This window comes from Podarcis tiliguerta (assembly GCF_965153285.1).
Source record: "Podarcis tiliguerta genome assembly, chromosome: Z".
Classification (NCBI taxonomy): Eukaryota; Metazoa; Chordata; class Lepidosauria; order Squamata; family Lacertidae; genus Podarcis; species Podarcis tiliguerta.
In genome coordinates this window covers 20,559,871-20,580,046 of record NC_139553.1, presented here as the reverse complement: position 1 = coordinate 20,580,046, position 20,176 = coordinate 20,559,871, and the positions used below count along the sequence as shown (strand labels likewise).

At 43.9% G+C, this 20,176-nt stretch overlaps 1 protein-coding gene across 17 annotated transcripts in view; it reads left to right on the top strand.

The window, feature by feature from the left end:
• LOC310669440 (rho GTPase-activating protein 20-like) overlaps positions 1–20,176 on the top strand; it is a 91,096-nt gene that overhangs the window by 65,122 nt on the left and 5,798 nt on the right. For 16 of the 17 annotated variants that reach the window (XM_083423459.1, XM_083423458.1, XM_083423457.1 and 13 more), the window contains 9 exons: positions 2,642–2,683; positions 4,048–4,132; positions 4,295–4,372; positions 5,906–5,972; positions 12,489–12,677; positions 13,577–13,752; positions 15,161–15,322; positions 16,613–16,722; positions 17,915–18,104. In XM_083423459.1, coding sequence (XP_083279585.1) covers positions 2,642–2,683; positions 4,048–4,132; positions 4,295–4,372; positions 5,906–5,972; positions 12,489–12,677; positions 13,577–13,752; positions 15,161–15,322; positions 16,613–16,722; positions 17,915–18,104 — 1,099 coding nt within the window. The other variant, XM_083423455.1, reaches the window with a different exon arrangement.

Below are 20,176 nucleotides of genomic sequence, written 5' to 3'. Positions count from 1 at the left end.
GAGAAATCTCAAAATTCAACCATTCATTCATTCATTCATTTACATCCTTTGAAACATACCATGAACATGACTTAAAATACAAATAAAATTCAGTTCTGGACACATCAAAAATCACACAAGGATTACTGTCTTCAAAGAACAGTATAAAGATAACCATTCTATAACAGTATAAAGATAACCATTCTTACTATGATTCTTACTGTTACAGCATAAATAAACAATGCTGAGTACCTCAGAGTAGCATCCTGAGATAGCTGCATTGCATCCTTAGTTTTCTTATTCTCACACGTTACAAAATCAGACCAATCTGACCCAATCAATCAAACCAACATATCTTTCTTTTTATTCCCTCTAGACAACTTTATGTGTCAATTTATGATTTCTCATTTGTCAAATATTTGGGGGTCATGCTTGCTCTATCTTTCTCTTTTCCCTTTTGCGATGCGATTCCTGTAACCATTTGACCTTTGAAATGATTGTGCCTCCTTCACATACTAATTCTTCACATAGCTATTCTATGGGATTTGTTACCACAAGATGGAGTGATTGCCACCAACTTTGATGGCTTTAAAAGGGGTTTGGACACCTTCATAGAGGATTTGACAAACAAAGGCACTAGTACAATGGCTGTGCTGTTCCTCCAGGGTCAGAGGCAGTATGGCTCTGAATACCAGTTGCTGGAAACACAGGAGTGGAGAGTTGCTCTTGTGCTCAGGTCCTGCTTGCTGGTTTCCCACAGGCATCTGGCTGGCTGCTAAGAGAACAGGATGCTGGACTATAAATGGGCCATTGGCCTGATCCAGCTTCATAGCTCTAATGTTCTTAATGCAGAAAATAAATACCTTTAATTCAGTAAGTCACTATTCCAGCACATCCACACCATATATTTCAAGCCAATGGCTTCCCTCCCCAAAGATTCATGGGAGCTGTAGTTTTCCCACTCATAGCTACACACAGTTAAGAACTACCGTTCCCATGGTATTTGGTGAGGGTCATGTTTAAATATATGCATTAAATATATGGTGTGGATCAGCCCTTTATTCCTACTTCAGCAAACAAGGTTGGCTAACATTTGCCCTATGCCCTCCTCAATATCTTCCTGATTGAAGCTAAAAATGTAAAATTTCTTTCCTCATCTCATCCAGAAAATACCATATTTTTTGCTCTATAAAACTCAGTTTTTCTCTCCTAAAAAGTAAGGGGAAATGTGTGTGCGTCTTATGGATCAAATGCAGGCTGCGCAGCTATACCAGAAGCCAGAACAGCAAGAGGGATTGCTGCTTTCACTGCACATCGATCCCTCTTGCTGTTCTGGCTTCTGAGATTCAAAAATTTTTTTTTCTTGTTTTCCTCCTCCAAAAACTAGGTGCGTCTTGTGGTCTTATTCGTCTTATAGAGCGAAAAATACGGTGATTTCCTATTGGCCATTCAGGCTGTTGGGGAGTCTTCAATTGACTTTGTTCTGCCATGCATTGAGGGATACCTGACTAGAAGAATGACGACTCTTGACATTTGCTTTTTACAGCCAATATATGTTTGGGCAAACCTTGGTACAGGTTCTGTATCTCTCACATCATTACAGGGAAATAGTTTCTAAGAATTGCAAGGCAAGGAAAGCAGACAAAGCAAGATATTAATTAGAGGCCGTTGCCCAACGTGAAAAAGATGCTTGCTTCAAACGTCAGAACAAGGCACTTGCCCTCCGCCCACTTATCAGAGCCTCGCTTCGCTTCGCCAGGAAATTGAGCTCAGCAGCACAAGAAAATTATTTTACTAAAATAGAACAGGAAGGGGCTGTGCTTTTGTACTGGGCCTTTGTCAGAAGGGTCAGTGATTTATAGTTCTGTATATCATCTATGGCAGTGTGGACAAAGAAAGGGGGGAACTTCCCCAACCTGAGGGCCACATTATTCTCTGGATCATCTTCTGGGGGCCACATGCCACTGGCAGGCAGGGCTAGAGGCAAAAGTGGATGGAGCAATGAATGTGACTTTTACCCTTCATATGGAAGGCTACAATCCAGCCAGATTTCTATGGAGGAGGTTTCTATTCATGGAGAATAAGTCTATGAGTGACTGCTAGCCATGATGGCCAAGCTCTGCTTCCATGGTTGGAGGAAGTAATGCTTCTGAATACCAGTTGCTGGAAACCTCAGGAAGAACTCAAGTGCTCCTCTGCTTGGGTTTTGCTCAAGGGTTTCCCACAATGAGCACCTGGTTGGTCACTGTGAGAGTAGGATGCAGGCCTGATCCAGCAGGCTCTTCTTATGCTGTCATGGAAACCACAGGAGGGGGAGAGTGCTATTGTTCTCAAATCCTGTCTGCTTGTCCCCCACAGGGAACTGGAGGGCCACTGTGAGAAGAGAATGATAAACTAGATGGGCCATTGGCCTAATCTAGCAGACTTTTCTCATGTTCTTAGGCACACACATCTCATCCTCTGAGACATTATCACAGTTCACCAACGCAAAAGCACTTGAGGAGCAGGGCCTGGCAAGGGGTGGGGCCTCTGGAGGGGGAATGGCATAGAGAGAGTCCCAAGGGCCACAGTTGGCCCCCGAGGCCACAGTTGTTCCCCACCCCTGTTGCAGCCAGAGGACTTTTGATGCTTTCTTACCATTGTGTTTACTACTCATTTTCAGATCGCCTGAAGTGAAGGACAGGTGGATGTCAACACTGCTGTGGTAAGAGTTGCATTATTTTTGTCTGCAGCAAGGATGCCACGTGGCATAAAGGTAGGAGTGGCATTGTGCCATGGTGGCCTGCCTGTGGCATCTAGTGGCCCTTGCCATGGTTGCTGCTTGCTCCCCACGAAAGTAGGCTAGAAGCAGGGCTACCTCCATCAGTTCCGTTGTGGCAGGCCAGCCCCATCAGGCCTCATCTCCCCTCAGCTTGGCACCTGAGGGCAACTGCCATTCCCTCAGGCTGACTCAGTGGGGGACGTGGGAAGCAGAAGGCTCATTCCATCAGCTTTGCCAAAAGCCCAGATCCGTCAGGCACCTCCTGCCCCTGAACTGTTCCAACTGTTTAGAAATCAATACTGAGTTTGAAATTTAATTTTCTTCTTCCCTCCCCATCCCTTTTTCCTTGTATGTCATGCTTTTTGGTTTTTAGGTTGTAAGCCTGCAGGCTGTTTTGAATGTAAGCTGCTGTGGGAACCTTTTTGACTGAAGAATTGGGTACAAAAGTTATAGATAGATAGATGGATGGATAGATAGATAGATAGATAGATAGATAGATAGATAGATAAGCCAACTGGAAGAGGGAGGAGGGAATGTGTTGGGTCTATAGTGTGCCTCAGAGAGTACTGTCTTATACTTTATCAGTGTTCTACTTTGATCCCATTTAGCCACTTTTCAGGTGTTCATTCACAAGGACAGCCAACATCCATCAGCCCCCAGGGAAGATGGGAGTTGTAGTTCCACAATATTAGGAGGACATCTTTTTAGCTACTGCCACATAGGAAACACATGGGAAGGGTGGCATTGCAGTGACAGGCAGCACCCTAGACTAACCTGCATCCATTAAAACAGGAATCAGGAACCATTTTCAACCTGAAAGCTACACTCCTGCTGTGTGGGTAGCTGCATGCCAGGGCCGTGCGTGGCCAGAGATGAAAGTGGGCAGGGCTTTACCTTCATGCAGTAGGTTACATTCCTGGCACACAGAAATCAGAGATTTTGAACATACCCACATACCCACACATGTGTAAAGCATTATCACGGCCCCAGGACCACATTCCAGCCAGGTAAATGTTCTTGATGCAGGACTGCTCTGAGGAGTACAACCTGAGGAGAGGTGTCGTGGGCTGAGCGGGGTCCTCGGGGCTTGAAGTTCTCCACCCCTGTGTTAGAACCTCTGAAGGGAGCTGCTGAGTGTGCACAGGACTTAAATGACATGGAGATGCTTGAGTGAAATCAACCCCACCCCAAAAAAGTTAGTCTCCCCAAAATGGTCTGTAGCAGTGTTTTTAGTGCCTTTCTCTGCATGCCCCAGTAACTATGCACCTTGTGGTTTATTTTCTTAATGGTACATTTATGAATTATAGGCACATCAATCAAGTGAAGCAGGCTGAGTATCCCAAAAGCGTACCCATGCAGATTGTGTTGATGGACGGTGACCACAGCTCCTCTGTGAGTAACAGTGGGAAAAATAACCTGGCCTATTAGGTTGGTCCTGTTCTTCAGTACCGCCGTATGTGGCAGTGCTTAGTCTTGATTTTCAATCTACAGTAGTTTTAAGGCTCTATGTTACCTGAGCAGAACCTAAATGTGTTTTTTATTCTTTGTGTCAAGAGCACTGCAATAATCGTCTCCAATGTAGAAACAGCAGAGCATGTCATCAAGAGGACCACTGAGAAGCTGGGACTTCCTGTAAGTGCAAAATTTATTTCCTTTTAGAAATGGCTCAGCAGTACTGCATTATTATTATTTTTACTAGCTGTGAGGCGGGGGGTGGGAAGATGAAGTCACTTGAGTGTAACTGAGGCAAGGGTTCCACTCATACCCAAGAAGCAAATAGACTGGAGAAGGGATCTGGGCCACATGCTTTTGCATTCTACATTAAAAAAAAATTAAGGCGGTATTAATGAACAGGATATTATTTATCTAGAATTACTGTGTATGCATTTTATTTTTGGGGGGTATACTGGGTTTTGAGAAGGAGTGGAAAATAAGCACTAAAAGTGAATATGCATGATTTTGATAAATACATAATTATGTCAACTGTAGGATTGTAAAATACAGATTGTTTCTTTTATGACCAACATATTCACATGAATGCTTGGGTTTCACCCCTTAGTATAAGACATGAGTGTTGCAAGTTGTAGACAAAGCCATTGATTTCTTTGGCTTTGCAAGCATTCCTCCATGAGAAAATTGGTAATGTCAGTCAAGATTCCCTAAAACTCTCTCCCCCTGCTTTCCAAATCACACCTAAACTTTGCCACTGCTAAGGAAGGCAGTCTGGGAGGCACAAGGGTGAATTCTCAGTTCATACAGAGCAAGTGGCTGTTACTCGTGGTCAAACCCTTTGCTCTGGAGCATGTCCCAGAATCCCTCTATAATGTACAGGGGTTCCTTGAGAAAAGAAGAGTTTGAAAGCCACTGGCCTCTTCCCTTGCCACCTAGGCAAAATATACTAGTTTATAATTAGACTGTGGTGTGCTAAAATGTGCCATGTATATAATGACTCAAGACATGTTCATTGGCCTGACTCGCATGTTTTTCAAGTCTTTTGTGTGGATATTGCATCCATTTCCAACCTAGATGGCTTTAAAAGAGCATTAGACAAATTCGTGGTGGAGAAGGAGGAGGAGGCTACCGCCGCCTGCTAGCCATGATGGCTGTGCTCTGCCTCCACTGTCAGAGGCTGTAACGCTTCTGAGTACCAGTTGCTTGAAACTACAGGAGGGGAGAGTCCTCTTGCTCTTGGGTTCCTCTTGCAGGCCTCCCACTGATGCATCTGGTTGTCCACTGTGAGAAGAAGATGGTACTAGATGGGCCATTTGCCTGCTCCAGCAGGCTCTTCTTATGTTCTTATGTAAGCCGCTGCTGTCCAGATGCATGGCTGTGCTGGTTGGGGCTGATGGGAGTTGTAGTCCAAAACATCTGGAGGGCACCAGATTGGGGGAGGCGCCTGTAAAGTTTCAGCTTTGACTTCTTTCTGTCTGACTGCCTTCCCCTTTCCTCAGCTGTACTGTTCTGCTTCCTCTGAATGTCAGACATGCTGGTCACTCTGTTGTATTCCATCAGGTTTGCAGCCCTGCATTTCCTGATCCTCCCTTCACCACCTGCTGCCTGGGCTTCATTGCCTGGTATCCCCTTCTGTTGTTTTGCATCCCCTTTTCCCAGCTTCTCCAGTCCTTCATTCTGCCACCTCATTTCTTTCTGTTTTTCAATCCACAGGGTCGGCCAAGAGACTATCTCCTTTGGGTAATACCAGGAAGGGACAATAATGCTTACCCACTTATCGGTAAGAGCTCTTGCTTTCTTGAGTGAACATGGATAATTCAGTATTAATTAATGTCAAAATGAATATTTGTAAGTCCTTCTGATGTGAGTGGCATCTTACCCTTTCATTTCTGTGGAGTGAAATTGTTGTTCCTTTTATCATCCAGGACATTGCACTCTGTGAGGCAGTGTAATGCAGCAGCAAAAAAACAAAACACAACAACCCTAATTCAATTCTAGGTTACATCAGCAGAAGTTGAGTGTCCAGATCAAGGGAAGTAATAGTCCCACTCTGTTTTGCCTTGGTCAGACCACACTTGGAATACCGTGTCTAATTCTGGGCACCACATTTTAAGAAGGATGTTTATAAGCTGGAACATGTGCAGAGAAGGGCAACCAAGATGATCGAGGTTCTGGAATCTAAGCCTTATGAGGAACAGTTGAGGGAGCTGGGTATGTTCAGCCTAGAGAAGAGAATATGGAGAGGTGATATGATACCCCTTTTCAAATATCTGAAGAGCTGTCACATGGAAGATGGAGCAAGCTTGTTTTCTGCAGCTCCAAAGGGTTGGACCCAAACCAAAATACAGCAGGTGAAGCTCTTGTGGCCAGGACTTGTATAAACAGGGGTGTTTGTGAGGGCATTTAGTGGAGGAGTTTGAGGGGGAAGCCTGAATTCCATCTCACAGCATATGTATGACTAAGAGAAATGAACAGTGAACTGCAACACCTGGGCCATGTTTGCCTTCCTGTCTAAGAACGTGCAAAATCATACATGACAGATGGCCATCCAACCTCTTCTTAGAAATGGTCAAGGAAGGAGAGCCCACCACTTTCAAAGGAGAGTCTGTTTCACTTCCAAACAGCTCTTACTGGCAGAAAAGTCAGAATGTCCTGTATTGTAACTGTTTGGAATGTCCTTGATTGTAACTTGAACCACTGGTTCGGGACCTACCCTCCTGTTACCTCCATACACTACTGCCTCTGTCCTGCCCCCAGTAAGGAGTCACCACCACCACCAACCCTTCCTCTGGGAAGTGGCAGGAATTGTTCTGTGTCATCATTACACCATGTGATCTCTCACTTGCAGTCTAAAGGACTACAGCCAAATAAAGGTTTGCCACATCAGGGAGAAACAGGCCCTTTCTGAATGAAGGCTCTCCCACACTTCCATTTGTCCCAGGCTTTCTGTGCGTTTGCCCTGCTGCTTTCCCTGGGAAAACCTGCTGTTTACCACTGAGTCGGAGTAAAAGTCCATCAGGGTTTTCTGCAGATTGACATGAGTTCGGATTCAGTGGTAAACATCAGGTTTTCCAGGGAAATGGCAGGGTGAACGAAGAACCTCTTGGACCCATGCCCAGAAACCATGGGACAAGTAGAAGGGAATCCAGGACAAACAGAAGTGTGGACAAGCCCTGAGTGAAAGAAGAATCAGATCCAAACCTTCTGCCTAAAGCAACCCAAACATATGGTTATAAAAGTTAGGTGCCACCCCCCACTTTCTACAAGACTCCAAGGGGTTCCAGGCTCTCACCCAGGGTCTGTGGTCCTTTGGAAAATTGAGACATGGCAGAGACTGTCATAGCTTTGAGAAAAATGGTTTATTCACCTATTTACACCTTCAGTCTGCATGGAGGGAGTCCAGAACTTATGGCATGGTCATCTGAAGCAGAACTTGTCTCCCACAGCTGTGCAGCCCTGAAGTACAAGGCATCTCTCCCAGCCAGCCTTCAGCCAACCTGCCCAAGATGGATCCCAGGCTTTCTTCTCTCCCCTTCTTCTTCCCAGCAAACCTTGCTAAACAACCCTCTTTTCCTGTCACCTCACACCCAGTTACACTGACAACCTTCCAAATCCCAGACTCTGTTCACACGTCAGAGCAAGGGGAAGGTCAGTTTTCTTGTACTGCTAATGGCCCTCAACAGCGTTGTATTGTTTTTAATAGCCCTAGCTTGGCCAGGTTGTTTTGCATTGGCTAGCTCAGGAATTCCTTTGCAGCTTGTATTTCTCCCTTCACATCCCAAATAATCAAAATCCTACCATTTATTAATTTCTATGGTTTAGCCCCAAGGTCCGTATAGTAAAAGCTATGGTTTTCCCAGTAGTGATGTATGGAAGTGAGAGCTGGACCATCAAGAAGGCTGATCGCTGAAGAATTGATGCTTTTGAATTATGGTGCTGGAGGAGACTCTTGAGAGTCCCATGGACTGCAAGAAGATCAAACGCATCCATTCTTAAGGAAATCAGCCCTGAGTGCTCACTGGAAGGACAGATCTTGAAGCTGAGACGCCAATACTTTGGCCACCTCAGAAGAAGAAAAGACTCACTGGAAAAGACCCTGATGTTGGGAAAGATGGAGGGCACAAGGAGAAGGGGACGACAGTGTTCTCGAAGCTACAAACATGAATCTGACCAAACTGCGGGTGGCAGTGGAAGACAGAAGTGCCTGGCGTGCTCTGGTCCATGGGGTCACGAAGAGTCGGACACGACTGAACGACTAAACAACAACAATGGTTTAGCCCACCCAACCCAAATCTTTAACACCATGCTTCCCACACCAACTTAGACAAGAGCTATGAAATTCAAACTTGCAAGGAAAACAATGCCTTCAGAGATGCTGTGGGAGGAAAAATATTGTTTCCCTTAATCAACTACTCCTGTTTAAATAAGCAAACATCCATCTTCCCATTATGAGCGTGGAATCTTCAGCTTGTTTATTTCTCCTGTTAAAGAATTCCAGCTGATATTTCAAGATATTATTTCAAGTATGATAGGCTGGTAGTTAATTCAGATGGAGTTTGTAAGGACATAAGAGCCTGCTGGATCAGACCAATGGCCCATCTTGTCCAGCATCCTAATCTCACATTGGCAGGACCCAAGCACAACAGCTCCCTCCCCTCTTTCAGTTTCCAGCATGTGGTACTCAAAAGCATTTGCTGCTTCCAACCACACAAAGAGAGCATAGCCATGATGACCGGTAGTCATTGATAGCCATCTCCTCCTATGAATTTGGCTGATCTTCTTTTAAAACCACCTAAGTTGTTGGCCATCACTGCCTCCAGTGGGAGTGAGTTCCATAGTTTAACTGTTTCACTGTGTGAAAATGTCCTCTTTATCTGTCAACTTTATCTTCCAACTTTATGCTTCAATGGACATCCACAAGTTCTAATGTTATGAGAGAAGGGGGGCTTTTCTCTACCCCCTTTCTCAATTCCATGCATCATTTTATAAACTTCTATCATGTCGCTTCTTACTTGCCTTTTCTCTAAATTAAAAAGTCCCGAATGCTGCAACCTTTTTCCTAGGATAGTTGCTACATCCCTTCGATCATTTTGGTTGCCTTATTCTGAACCTTTTCCAACTCTGCGATACCCTTTTTGAGGGGAGGCAACCAGAACTAAAGACACTGTAATCCAAATGTGGTCACGCTATCAGTTTGTATAACGGCGTTGTGATGCAGGCAGTTTTATTTTCAATTTGTTTCCTAATGATCCCTAGCATTGAATTTGTCACGGCTACTTCACACATGGCTGGCAGCTTCTGCTTCATTGTGTTAAACATTGTATCCTAGTTCAATTGATTTCTGAAATAGATACAATGGAACATTCTATACATAGTGCGCTGTCTATTCAGATGTTGCTGTTTTTCTTGGTAAAAGAATAAATGAATCCATTTAGCTCCTAAACAGCTTTGCGCTGCCTTTAAGAAGCCTAAATAAATGCTTGGGTTTGAACTGAGGCTAAATGACTGGTAACAGAGAGTGATTTCAGAAATAGGCAGCAGGAAAAAATTAAGATCAACACAATATTTTTCTTTAAATTATTTAATAATAATAATAATAATAATAATAATAATAATAAATGCCCTATGAAGGCAAAAAGTGGATTTTTTTGCCATTGGCACATATCAGAAAATGATGCAAGTTTAGATGTACAAATAACATTACACAGAGTATTTACTTTGGCTGAGAGTATAGGGCATGTCTTTTCAACTTTTTCCCATAGTGTTTCATAACAATTTCTATTATTACATGTGACATAATGACAGTATCGTATTTAGGGTTGGGCTTTCTGGTCAAAATGGGACTAAAACGAGAGCAGAACTTTTGATGAAGGCTGTTTGGGAATGTTGACAAGAGCAGCCTTTTCCTCGAGACTTTTCAGTTAACTTCTTTCAGAGGAGCCAAAACCCTTTCACTGTTGCTTCTCTCAGGCTGTGGGAGATGTCAAAGCCTTTTAAAGCAGGCTCAGCAGATTTGGGGTCAGAGCCCCCTTCCACCCTCCTCCTCCTTCAGATTCCCTTTCCTTTGGATGGTTAACCATGTCACATCTGTGATGGGCTTAAGGTTTGTTTATTTATATCCTACTGTGTAGCCCACAGGGGATCCCCCCACCCCACAAAATTTCACCAATGAAAATTAGATCAAAGTCTAGTGTGAGGAATAGACCTGCCATGCTGTATTACTTCCTTTACAGGTAAGGGATGATCCCATGTCTGGTGTGAAGGATATTTCCACAATTTCTTCCTTTGGCTAGATGTGGTTGGTGGGCACAGGATTCTTCTCCAACTAACACCCCCAGGCCAGTCAGTGACCCACTGTGGATCTGAGTCTTGACTAGGGACTGGAGGATAAATTAGATTCAGGGCTTATCCACACTTATCTTTCATCTACTCTTTCTAGGCTCTGTGTCTGAGTGCCCTTCTTTTTGCCCTGCAGCGTTTCCAGTGAAAAACTGCTCTTTAAATATGAATTGGAGCAAATGGCAATCTGCAGAAAACCTGACTCCTCTGAATGAGCACTAAAGAGTGAGGGATGGGGGGACGGACTTCAGGGCAAAAAAACCCCAATGTTTGGACATGGAGCTTTTAAGCACAGACCTGTACCTGGAAAGCGGAGGACAAAAGAAAAGTGTGCATATGTTGTAAACAAAATCTGGTCTTGATCCTTTATGGGGTACACAAGAGCCCTTATAGAGTCCTTTGTAGGTTCTCCATCGGTAGGAGAAAATAACAGAGGCCAACCAGAGAATATTGAGAAGCAAAGCATCTAGTAAGCCTGATCTTTATTAACGCTGTTGCAACAGGGTGCTCCCTTCACACACAGGAGAGTGGAAGTGGACCCAGAACAAAGGTGTGCCTCCCCTTATATAGACATTTTGAAATTCCCTGTCCTGGAGCTCTAGACCACAACCAGAAACATCATTCATACATCACAGAAGGGGTGTAGACCAAGACCAGATACATCATACCTACTTCATAGAAAAGGCGGTCTACAACAGAATTCTGAGTGCTTTGTTTATCTCCTGTCTGCCAGGTTATCTGATAATGCCTTATCTGATTGCCTTTCCTGGTAGTCTGGCCATTCTTTTGAGATGGTAATCACTTAATTCCCGAGACAATGGGAAGGTTCCCTCAACCTCACCCTCCTTGCAGAGAAACATTTGGTCAGTTTGGGAGTCAAAATGGTTTCAGGGCTGTATTTCTGTGCTGCTGCAGACATGTGGTTTATATATTTATGCATGCCTTTGCTTGGTACATTTATGAACATTTATTATATATCTAAGACCTTAAAATTCTTATAACACATACCATAATAAGCCCTTTGTTCTCATTTGAAGGGAAATTGTCAAATTCTTACTTTCCTAAACAATATGGGAATGAAAGCATGGGACCTTCCTTAGAAATCTGTACATGTCCAAATTTTGAGGTGCAGTTTTCCAACCAAACTGCGTTTACAAAAATGCATATACATTGGTACCTTGGTTGTTGAACTTAATCCATTCTGGGTGTCCATTTGGCTCCCGGAACTGTTCAAAAACCAAGGTGTGGCTTCCGATTGGCTGCAGGAGCTTCCTGCACTCAATCAGAAGCCACGTAAGCTGCGAAAGATGTTCAGCTTCTGAAAAATGTTCACAAACTGGAACCACTGTATTAGGAGAGAGCATGCATAAAAATGGAATATATGGTGAAAATATCATACAACATGCTAGAAGTTGCTTGCAAGAAATGTGTACCTAAAACTGCATACAAAAATGCATGTATTGGGGAAATCTGCATTAAAATGCTAAATAATTTTTGTAAGGACTTTTTTTTTAATTGCAAATTGCTGCAGATATTCAGAGAATTGAGTTTAAGGTTATGAGAGATCTGAAATATAGTGGTACCTCGGGTTAAGTACTTAATTCGTTCCGGAGGTCCATTCTTAACCTGAAACTGTTCTTAACCTGAAGCACGACTTTAGCTAATGGGGCCTCCTGCTGCCGCTTCGCTGCCACTGCACGATTTCTGTTCTTCATCCTGAAGCAAAGTTCTTAACCCGAGGTACTAATTCTGGGTTAACGGAGTCTGTAACCTGAAGCATACGTAACCTGAAGCGTATGTAACCCGAGGTACCACTGTAGAAAGGTCTTTCCTTCCCTCATCTTGACAGGCAAGTTCTTTCAATGCGTTTAATTTCGTAAGTCCAGCTGGTTTAAGCATGGTCAGGGCTAGCGCCTTGACTGTTTTCAGAAGCTAACACCTCTTGTCGTTGCAACAGGCCATGAGCAACCCTTCAGCATTATTCTCAGCTGCCTCGAAGACTTCATGCACCAGCCACAAGATACTGACAACAGAATGTCGCTCACTGATTATTATGGAAATTCCATCCTGGACCAGCTCCCCAGGGATAGGCAATGCCAGTTCATCCTGAAACTCAGACACCAAGCTCCAGAGCAGCTGCAAAGAGGTAAGAATATAGTCCCGAACTGCTGGCAAATATAGTCCTGAATTGCTAGCTTGTGGCCTACTGTTTTAATTGTGGGTAGAAATTTAGTACCAACATGAATTTTCTCACTAATTAGGAATCCAGTAAATTCAGGTGCAACTGTTTGAACTCTGGGCTAATTTTTGTTTCTGAAATTTTACTTTGAGAGTAAAATTTGGCGCCCCACCCCAATATTATTTTATTAAGGCAATAAAATTGTCAAATGTTATTAAACATCTTATTGGTTTATCAAATCACCAAATATTGTTAATGGAGATAGTTGAGGAGCAGGAAAAGGATAAAGGGGGACGGCAGAGGTTGGCAATTTGTCCTCCTTCCCTAGTGGAGGCTAATAACTGCTTCAGGAACTAGAAGATTCAATCAGCGAAATGAGTTGCTGCTGTTTTTGGGGTGGGAGGACTGAACACCCCTCCCGCAAGCGAATATCTTTCTAGTCCCTCATTTCTATATAATGCATTCCAGTAGTTCACAAAACAGTTCCATCTCTCTGCATAAAGATCTCAGAGACCTCCCTGCCTCGTTTCTAATAGCTGCCCATCATTCTGCTTTATTAGAAAGCAATACCTCTCAGATATTATGGGCATAAGGCCTAGTGCTTTGATGGATATATCACGATCTACATTTGTTGGGGTTAGCAGTGTATGTTGAGGGCAGAAGAGACAGAAGGAAGACAAGGAGAAAAGGCTTGCTCAGCCAGGATGGATAGCAGGGGAAGGAGAGGACATTTGGAAGTTCATGGAAGATCGGCAGTCCCACTTCTTAATTGCTCCGAATTGCCTGCCTGGTACCCAGTTTGTACCTCATGAACCTTGCCTTGGAAAGGGAACACCCTGAAACCTGAGGTGCATTTGTTCTTTCAGAAAAGGTACAAAAGCACACCAAGAGGAAGAAATCTTTGATCGATTGGGCACTCCGCCGAAGCACCAGCACCCTAACTATCAGCCCAGTATCACAGTCTCCAACCACCTCGAGGAAGCTTTTTGGCCTGTCCCTGGAATCATTGTGTCCTGACGGAAACCTCCCCAAGCCAATTATGGTAAGATGGGGACCCAGGGATGTTGTTTGGGTGCCTCTGCAGAATAGCTTCTTTACTCTTTTGTTCACTGTGCCAGTGCATATTTAGATGCATGTGAAGAAGGCTGTGAAGGTGGCTTGGGCCCTATCTGCACTATACATTTAAAGCAGTATCATACCACTTCAAACAGTCATGGCTTTACCCCAAAGCATCCTCGTACCTGTAGTTTGTTAAGGGCGCTTAGAGGTGGTAGTGGTTGGCGCTTAGAGTTTGTTGTTGTTGTTGTTGTTTGCATTTATGCCCCACCTTATTCTGCAAAGAGCTTAAGGTGGCATACATGGCTCTCCCCATCCTCATTTAATCCCCACATCAACTGTGAGGATGGTTAGGCTGACAGAGGGAGCAACTGGCTCAAGGCCACACTGTGAGTGGGTTTCATAGCCATGTGGGGATTTGAACCAGATCCTGGTCTAATACTACACAACAGTGGTTATTAAGAGACTCCTGTTCCCCTCACATAGTGACAATTCCCAGAGTGGTTTATTATGGTTGTTATTATTATTATTATTATTATTATTATTATTATTAACAACAACAACAATTTCATTTCTATACTGCTTTATATTTCTAAGAAAAAAATCTCAAAGCAGTTTACAACACATTAAAACATCAAATAAAATAACCCAGGATAAACATCACTGAAGAAAATCAAATACAAAGGGAGTTGGACTAGAGGACCCTTAGGACCCCTTTCATATCTATGACTCTATAACTGTTTATAATACAGTGGTACCTCAGTTTTCGAACATCTCTGTTGACAAACAGTTCGGTTTTCAAATGCTGTAAACCCGGAAGTAAATGCTTCGGTTTCCAAACACGCCTCAGAAGTCGAACATGCCATGCAGCTTCTGCTGAGTGCAAGATCCTGAGGCCTAGTGGTCGGCTACTGAGTTTTCAGTTTTTGAACATTTCAGAATTCGAACGGTCTTCCGCAACTGATTACGTTCAAAAATCGAGATACCACTGTACAGTGGAACATCGATGTTTTGAGCATCTCGGAAGCTGAACGTTTTGGTTTTTGAAAACCGAAAACCAGGAAGTAATTGCTTCTGTTTTCGAACACACCTTGGAAGTCGAACGGCTTCTGCTGAAATTGCAGACTGCCTTTTGCACCTCAGTTTTCGAACGTTTCAGAGGTTGAACGGTCTTCCGGAATGGATTACATTCGAAAACCGAGGTTCCACTGTACTGAATTTTAAATTGCAACCTGCCCTGGGACCTGCTGGTGAAGGATGGGTAATTAACAGCAACAACACAAATCTTCCCTCTGTCATGAATGAGAGCTTAACCTGATTGTCTAAAATGCAAATTATAATAATCGCCCTTAGTGATCATATAACTGACATTGTTCACTTCCACACAACCCCAGGATATCCTGCAACTCCTGTACCATGAGGGCCCCACCACAAGGGGCATCTTCAGGCGCTCGGCTAATGCCAAGACTTGCAAGGAACTGAAAGAAAAACTCAACTCTGGAGATGATGTCCAGGTGGATGGTGAATCTGTCTTTGTGGCAGCTGGAGTTATTACAGTAAGTTGGACCATATTGGTAGTACTTTAAAGACCTTAGGTTTTGCTGTGCTGACTAACAAGGAACTGCTGCAGTGGCTTAAGGTGTTATTGTGGGGGTATCATAGAATCAATAGTTGGAAAGGACCCCAATGGCCATCAAGTCCAACCCCCTGCAATTCAGGAATTTCAACTAAAGGGAGGGCCTTTAATTCAGAATTGATGGCAAGTGGTGTCATATAACCCACTCAGCCTATGGGCAACAGCAGTTTGTCATCCCATACTAACATCCAGGCATGTCAACTAATTTAGATAACAGTAGAGAAGTGTGAAGGGTTAAAGACTGGCAATCTGTGCAGAAAGATTAGAGGCATTCAACATGCCATTCTTCATGGCAATTAGTAAAAAAATTGACCCTCCTTGCTCCCATGATAGTGCAAACTGTGCTTCATGAAGATACTGATGATGTTAATTTTGCCCAATAGGTTTTCTTGCAAACAGTGAGGTTTCTAGTATTGTGGTGTTCTGGCCTTCTTACAGGTGGATTCTGAGAAGCCCTGGAAAATGAAACCAAGTGTGGTAGAGCAGCCTTGGGCAATAAGCTTCTATCTGCACAGCACTGCACACATTGCCATCAGACTGAAGTGCACAGGGTCCATTTTGTGCTCATGCCAAAAGGGGATTCCAGACACTGCCAGTCAGCTGGTTGGCAGCACCTGCGGGGATTGAATGAGCAAATACTTGTCAGGGCTTTGAAGCCCATTGCAAAACATTCCAGCAGGTCACCTGGTGTCATTGTGATGCTAGGTGGTTGACTGGTGGGTGTCCACATCTGCCTATCACAGGGTTTCCCAAACTTAGTCTCCAGCTGTTTTGGACTACAATTCCCATCGTCCCAGACCACTGGTCCTCCTAGCTGTGGCATGGCCAAACTTGGCCCTCCAGCTGTTTTGGGACTACAACTCCCGTCATCCCTAGCTAACAGGACCAGTGGTCAGGGATGGTGGGAATTGTAGTCTCAAAACATCTGGAGGGCCAAGTTTGGTCATGCCTGTCCTAGCTGATAATGATGGGAGTTGTGGTTAAAAAAACATCTGGAGACTCAAGTTTGGGAAGCCCTGGCCTATCAGATTTGGGCCATACGGTGAGGGATAAATAGACTTTTCCCACCCCTACCTTAAACTGTGTGGTTTTTGACACACACTCACAAAATCAGGGCTTTTGTGCCTCATTGTAGAATAAATCTCAAAATTGACTCAGTTGCTCTCTGCATGACTAACCAAATCACTCTGCATGTCTGTATTTAATATAGGATTTCCTACGCAATATACCTGACAGTGTTCTATCCTCAGACATGCACGGGCTGTGGATGGAAGCCATGGATAAGGAAAGCCGAGCACATAAGATTGAAGCACTCAAAAGGTTTGCTACTGGGACAGTCTGTCTGCTTTGATAACCCTGGGTAGTGAATATCTACTACTACTCAGTTTCCCATTCCAACTGCCATGTGGGATCCTTTAGAAAAAATAGTGCCATACGCTACATTCTAGTAAGATGCTCTTATTTTAAGGAGAATTTCAAGCATGCCCCCTCCTCAAAATGGCAAGGGGATGGAAAATTACTTGATCCATGTAGTGGTTGTGTGTGGGAGGGAAACATATGTGGACCCTGGCTAATTTCTCTTAGCCTGACTTTAAGGGAAGGGCTCAGCAAGAGACCACAAGGTTTGCCAGCAGAAGATCCAAGATTCAATCCGTGGTTTCTCCACTTAAGAGGATCGGGGAGGGAGAGAAGGGGACGATGGGGAAAACCTCTGTCTGAATCCCTGGAGGGCCACTGCCAGCCAGTGTAGGCAATACTGAGCCACATGGCGCCTTCCTGTGTTCCTAAACTCACAGAGCAGTTGTGATGATAGAATTGCAAGGGAAGAGCCTTGCCTACCACTCTTGAGTGCAGTCGAGGAAAGGCAGATTTGGAAATGTGATCTATCAACAAGCAAGCTTCCAATATTTCCTGGAACACAGGTTGGAAGCCACTCTTCCGATTTATGCCAGCTGCTCTTCATTCAGCAGTTGATGGCTTTCCATGGGCTTTATACATGAGCATAATAACAGGCTCATAATTTGGGGTAGAATTAGAAATGCAGAAGCATTCAAGGCTCAAGTCCTGCTATGGATTCAGCTGAGATAAGGTATCATTTGCAGGAACCCTGCTTCTCAGTTGTGCTGCCAGCTGCCCGGGACTGGAGACTTATACTTTCTCAGGGGAAATGATAAAACTTTAGTCCGACATGCAGTTGCCATAATCAAACCCAAGCAGCATGTCCAAAGGATTAAAAATAATAATAATCCTTGTTAAGAATTCTAATGTTGCATTCAAAATTAAAGTAGCAGAATTCCCTGCAAATGTTGAATGCTTGCTTTTCCTTTCTCAGTTGATGTGAAAACTTGAGGCACAAGTACATTTAGAGTATGCTTTGGCTGTGCAGAGTAGTAGTTACTGTGCCACGAAAATCCCATCAGATGTGGACCCTCCTCCAGGGAGCCGATTCGCCCTTTTTGCCTGTGGTCTGAGCTGATGTTCTTCATTCTCGTTTCTCTTCTCTTTTTTGCAGCTTAGTGAATCAGCTCCCAGAAGCAAACCTCATTTTGCTCAGACACCTATTTGCAGTTTTACATCACATTGCGCAAAATTCGACAGAGAATCAAATGAACGCCTACAACTTGGCCCTCTGCATCGCCCCCAACATGCTGTGGCTTCCCAGCCCAACAGGTCCTGAGGAGGAAAGCAAATCCACAAAGAAGGTAACAGCCTTCTCTGCTTCTGGGTTTTTACCCACATCCCTTTCGTTGGCTTTTCCCTTTGGCTCAGACACTCTGAACTCTGATTAGACTTCCCAAATCCTTGTTAAGTTTGTAGTCCCTTTTCTCAGAGCTGGAACACAGAGCTAGCAGTTGCATGATGCTAACCCTGGCCCAAATTGCTTTGGTCATCATGTCCAGAGGATATTTGTGATATGGTATGACAGTACTGACCACAGTAGCTCATGCACTGGTTACTTCAAAACTGGATTACTGCAATGCACTCTATGTGGGACTTCCCTTTGCAGAATGCTGTAGCACGATTGCTGACAGGAGTGATATCTTGTCAGCATATAACATCTCTGCTCAGAGATGCACACTGATTGTCGATTTGCTGCAGGGCCAGGTTCAAGGTGTTACTGTATATAAAGGTGCTTAGGATCAGTTTACCTGTGTGATCACCCCATACATGCCCACTTTGACCACTTCAATCTGCGGAACTGGCTCTGTTACAGGTGCTACATAATACTTGTTCCACATTTGTAAGAACTCAATCTTTTAATGTGGTAGCACCTGCACTTCAGAACTCCCTGCCTATTGACATCAGTCAGGCGCCTTCACTGCACTCTTTTTGGTGCCTGCTAAAAACATTTTCATTTAGGCAAGCCTACCCAGATATTTGGGATGCGGGTGGCGCTGTGGTCTAAACCACAGAGCCTAGGGCTTGCCAATCAGAAGGTAAAGTTCCAGCAGGAAGGTAAATGGTGTTTCTGTGTGCTGTTCTGGTTCGCCAGAAGTGGCTTAGTCATGCTGGCCACATGACCTGGAAGCTGTCTGCGGACAAACACCGGCTCCCTTGGCCTATAGAGCGAGATGAGCGTGCAACCCCAGAGGTGTCTGTTACTGGACCCTAACGGTCAGGGGTACCTTTACCTTTACCCAAATATTTAGAATGCTGGTGTGTTTTTAGTTGATTGCTGGTCTGGATTTTCTGAATCTTTTAATTGTTTTACTAATAATCTTACCGTTTATTCTTTCAGTAAACCGCTTTGAGGTTTTTGACGATCAAGCAGTATATAAATTTTATGAAATAAATAAAACTAAGTGGGTTTGGGTGAGTGTCAAAGGGCAGAGCTGGATATAGCACAGATCTTGTCCTGCTGCATGCCCTAAGCAAACCTCATGCCCTCGGGCACAATGTCCCGGTCCCAGTGTTGATGTATAAGATTCACTGCTGGTCTCATTCGTATATCTTATTCATATAATTTATACAGCACTTGATTATTTTAAAAAAACGAAAACCTCAGAACGGGTTACAAAGAAAAGATAAATCAATAAAATTATCAATAAGAAAAAGTGGCATCAACAATTTAAAACTTTCAGGAAGTTAAAATTACAGTAGACCAAAAGCAAATTAAAACTCACACCCGCTTTCTAAATGTCTAAGCTTGTCTAAACAAGAAAGATTTTAGCAGGTGCTGAAAACAGAACAATGAAGGCACCTGCCTGATGCCAATAGGCAGGGAATTCCAAAGTGCGGGTGCTGCCACACGAAAAGATTTGAGTTCTTACCAATGCAGAGTGGGTATTACGTGGCACCTGTAACAGTGCCAGTTCCACCAAGCAAAGCAGTCTTGTCCTTTGTCTCCTGGCTCATCCACACTTCCACTTGTCCTGCCACTTTCCCTCAGGAAAACCTGCTCCTTACCACTGAATCAGAACAAACGTCAAAAAGCATTTCTGCAGATTGATGATTGTTCTGACTTGGCAGTAAGCAGTGGGTTTTCCAAGGGGAAGTGGCAGGACAAACGAAAAACCACTGGGGGCTGTGTTTTCTAGGCATAGGACAAGCGAAAATGTGGACAAGCCCTTAGACACCAAAATGTCTTGGGCCAGCCCTGCTGCTCCTCTGTTCACATCTAATGCAAATTTCCCCTGCACAGAGACAAAATGGGTTTGTTTGCTGATTGTGTGCTTCAGCTCTTAATCGCACAGCAGAATAGAGACTGGAATAATTATACATAATAACTAACAGACAAGTACCATGTTGTTGGAATTAGCCACATGAACAGCAT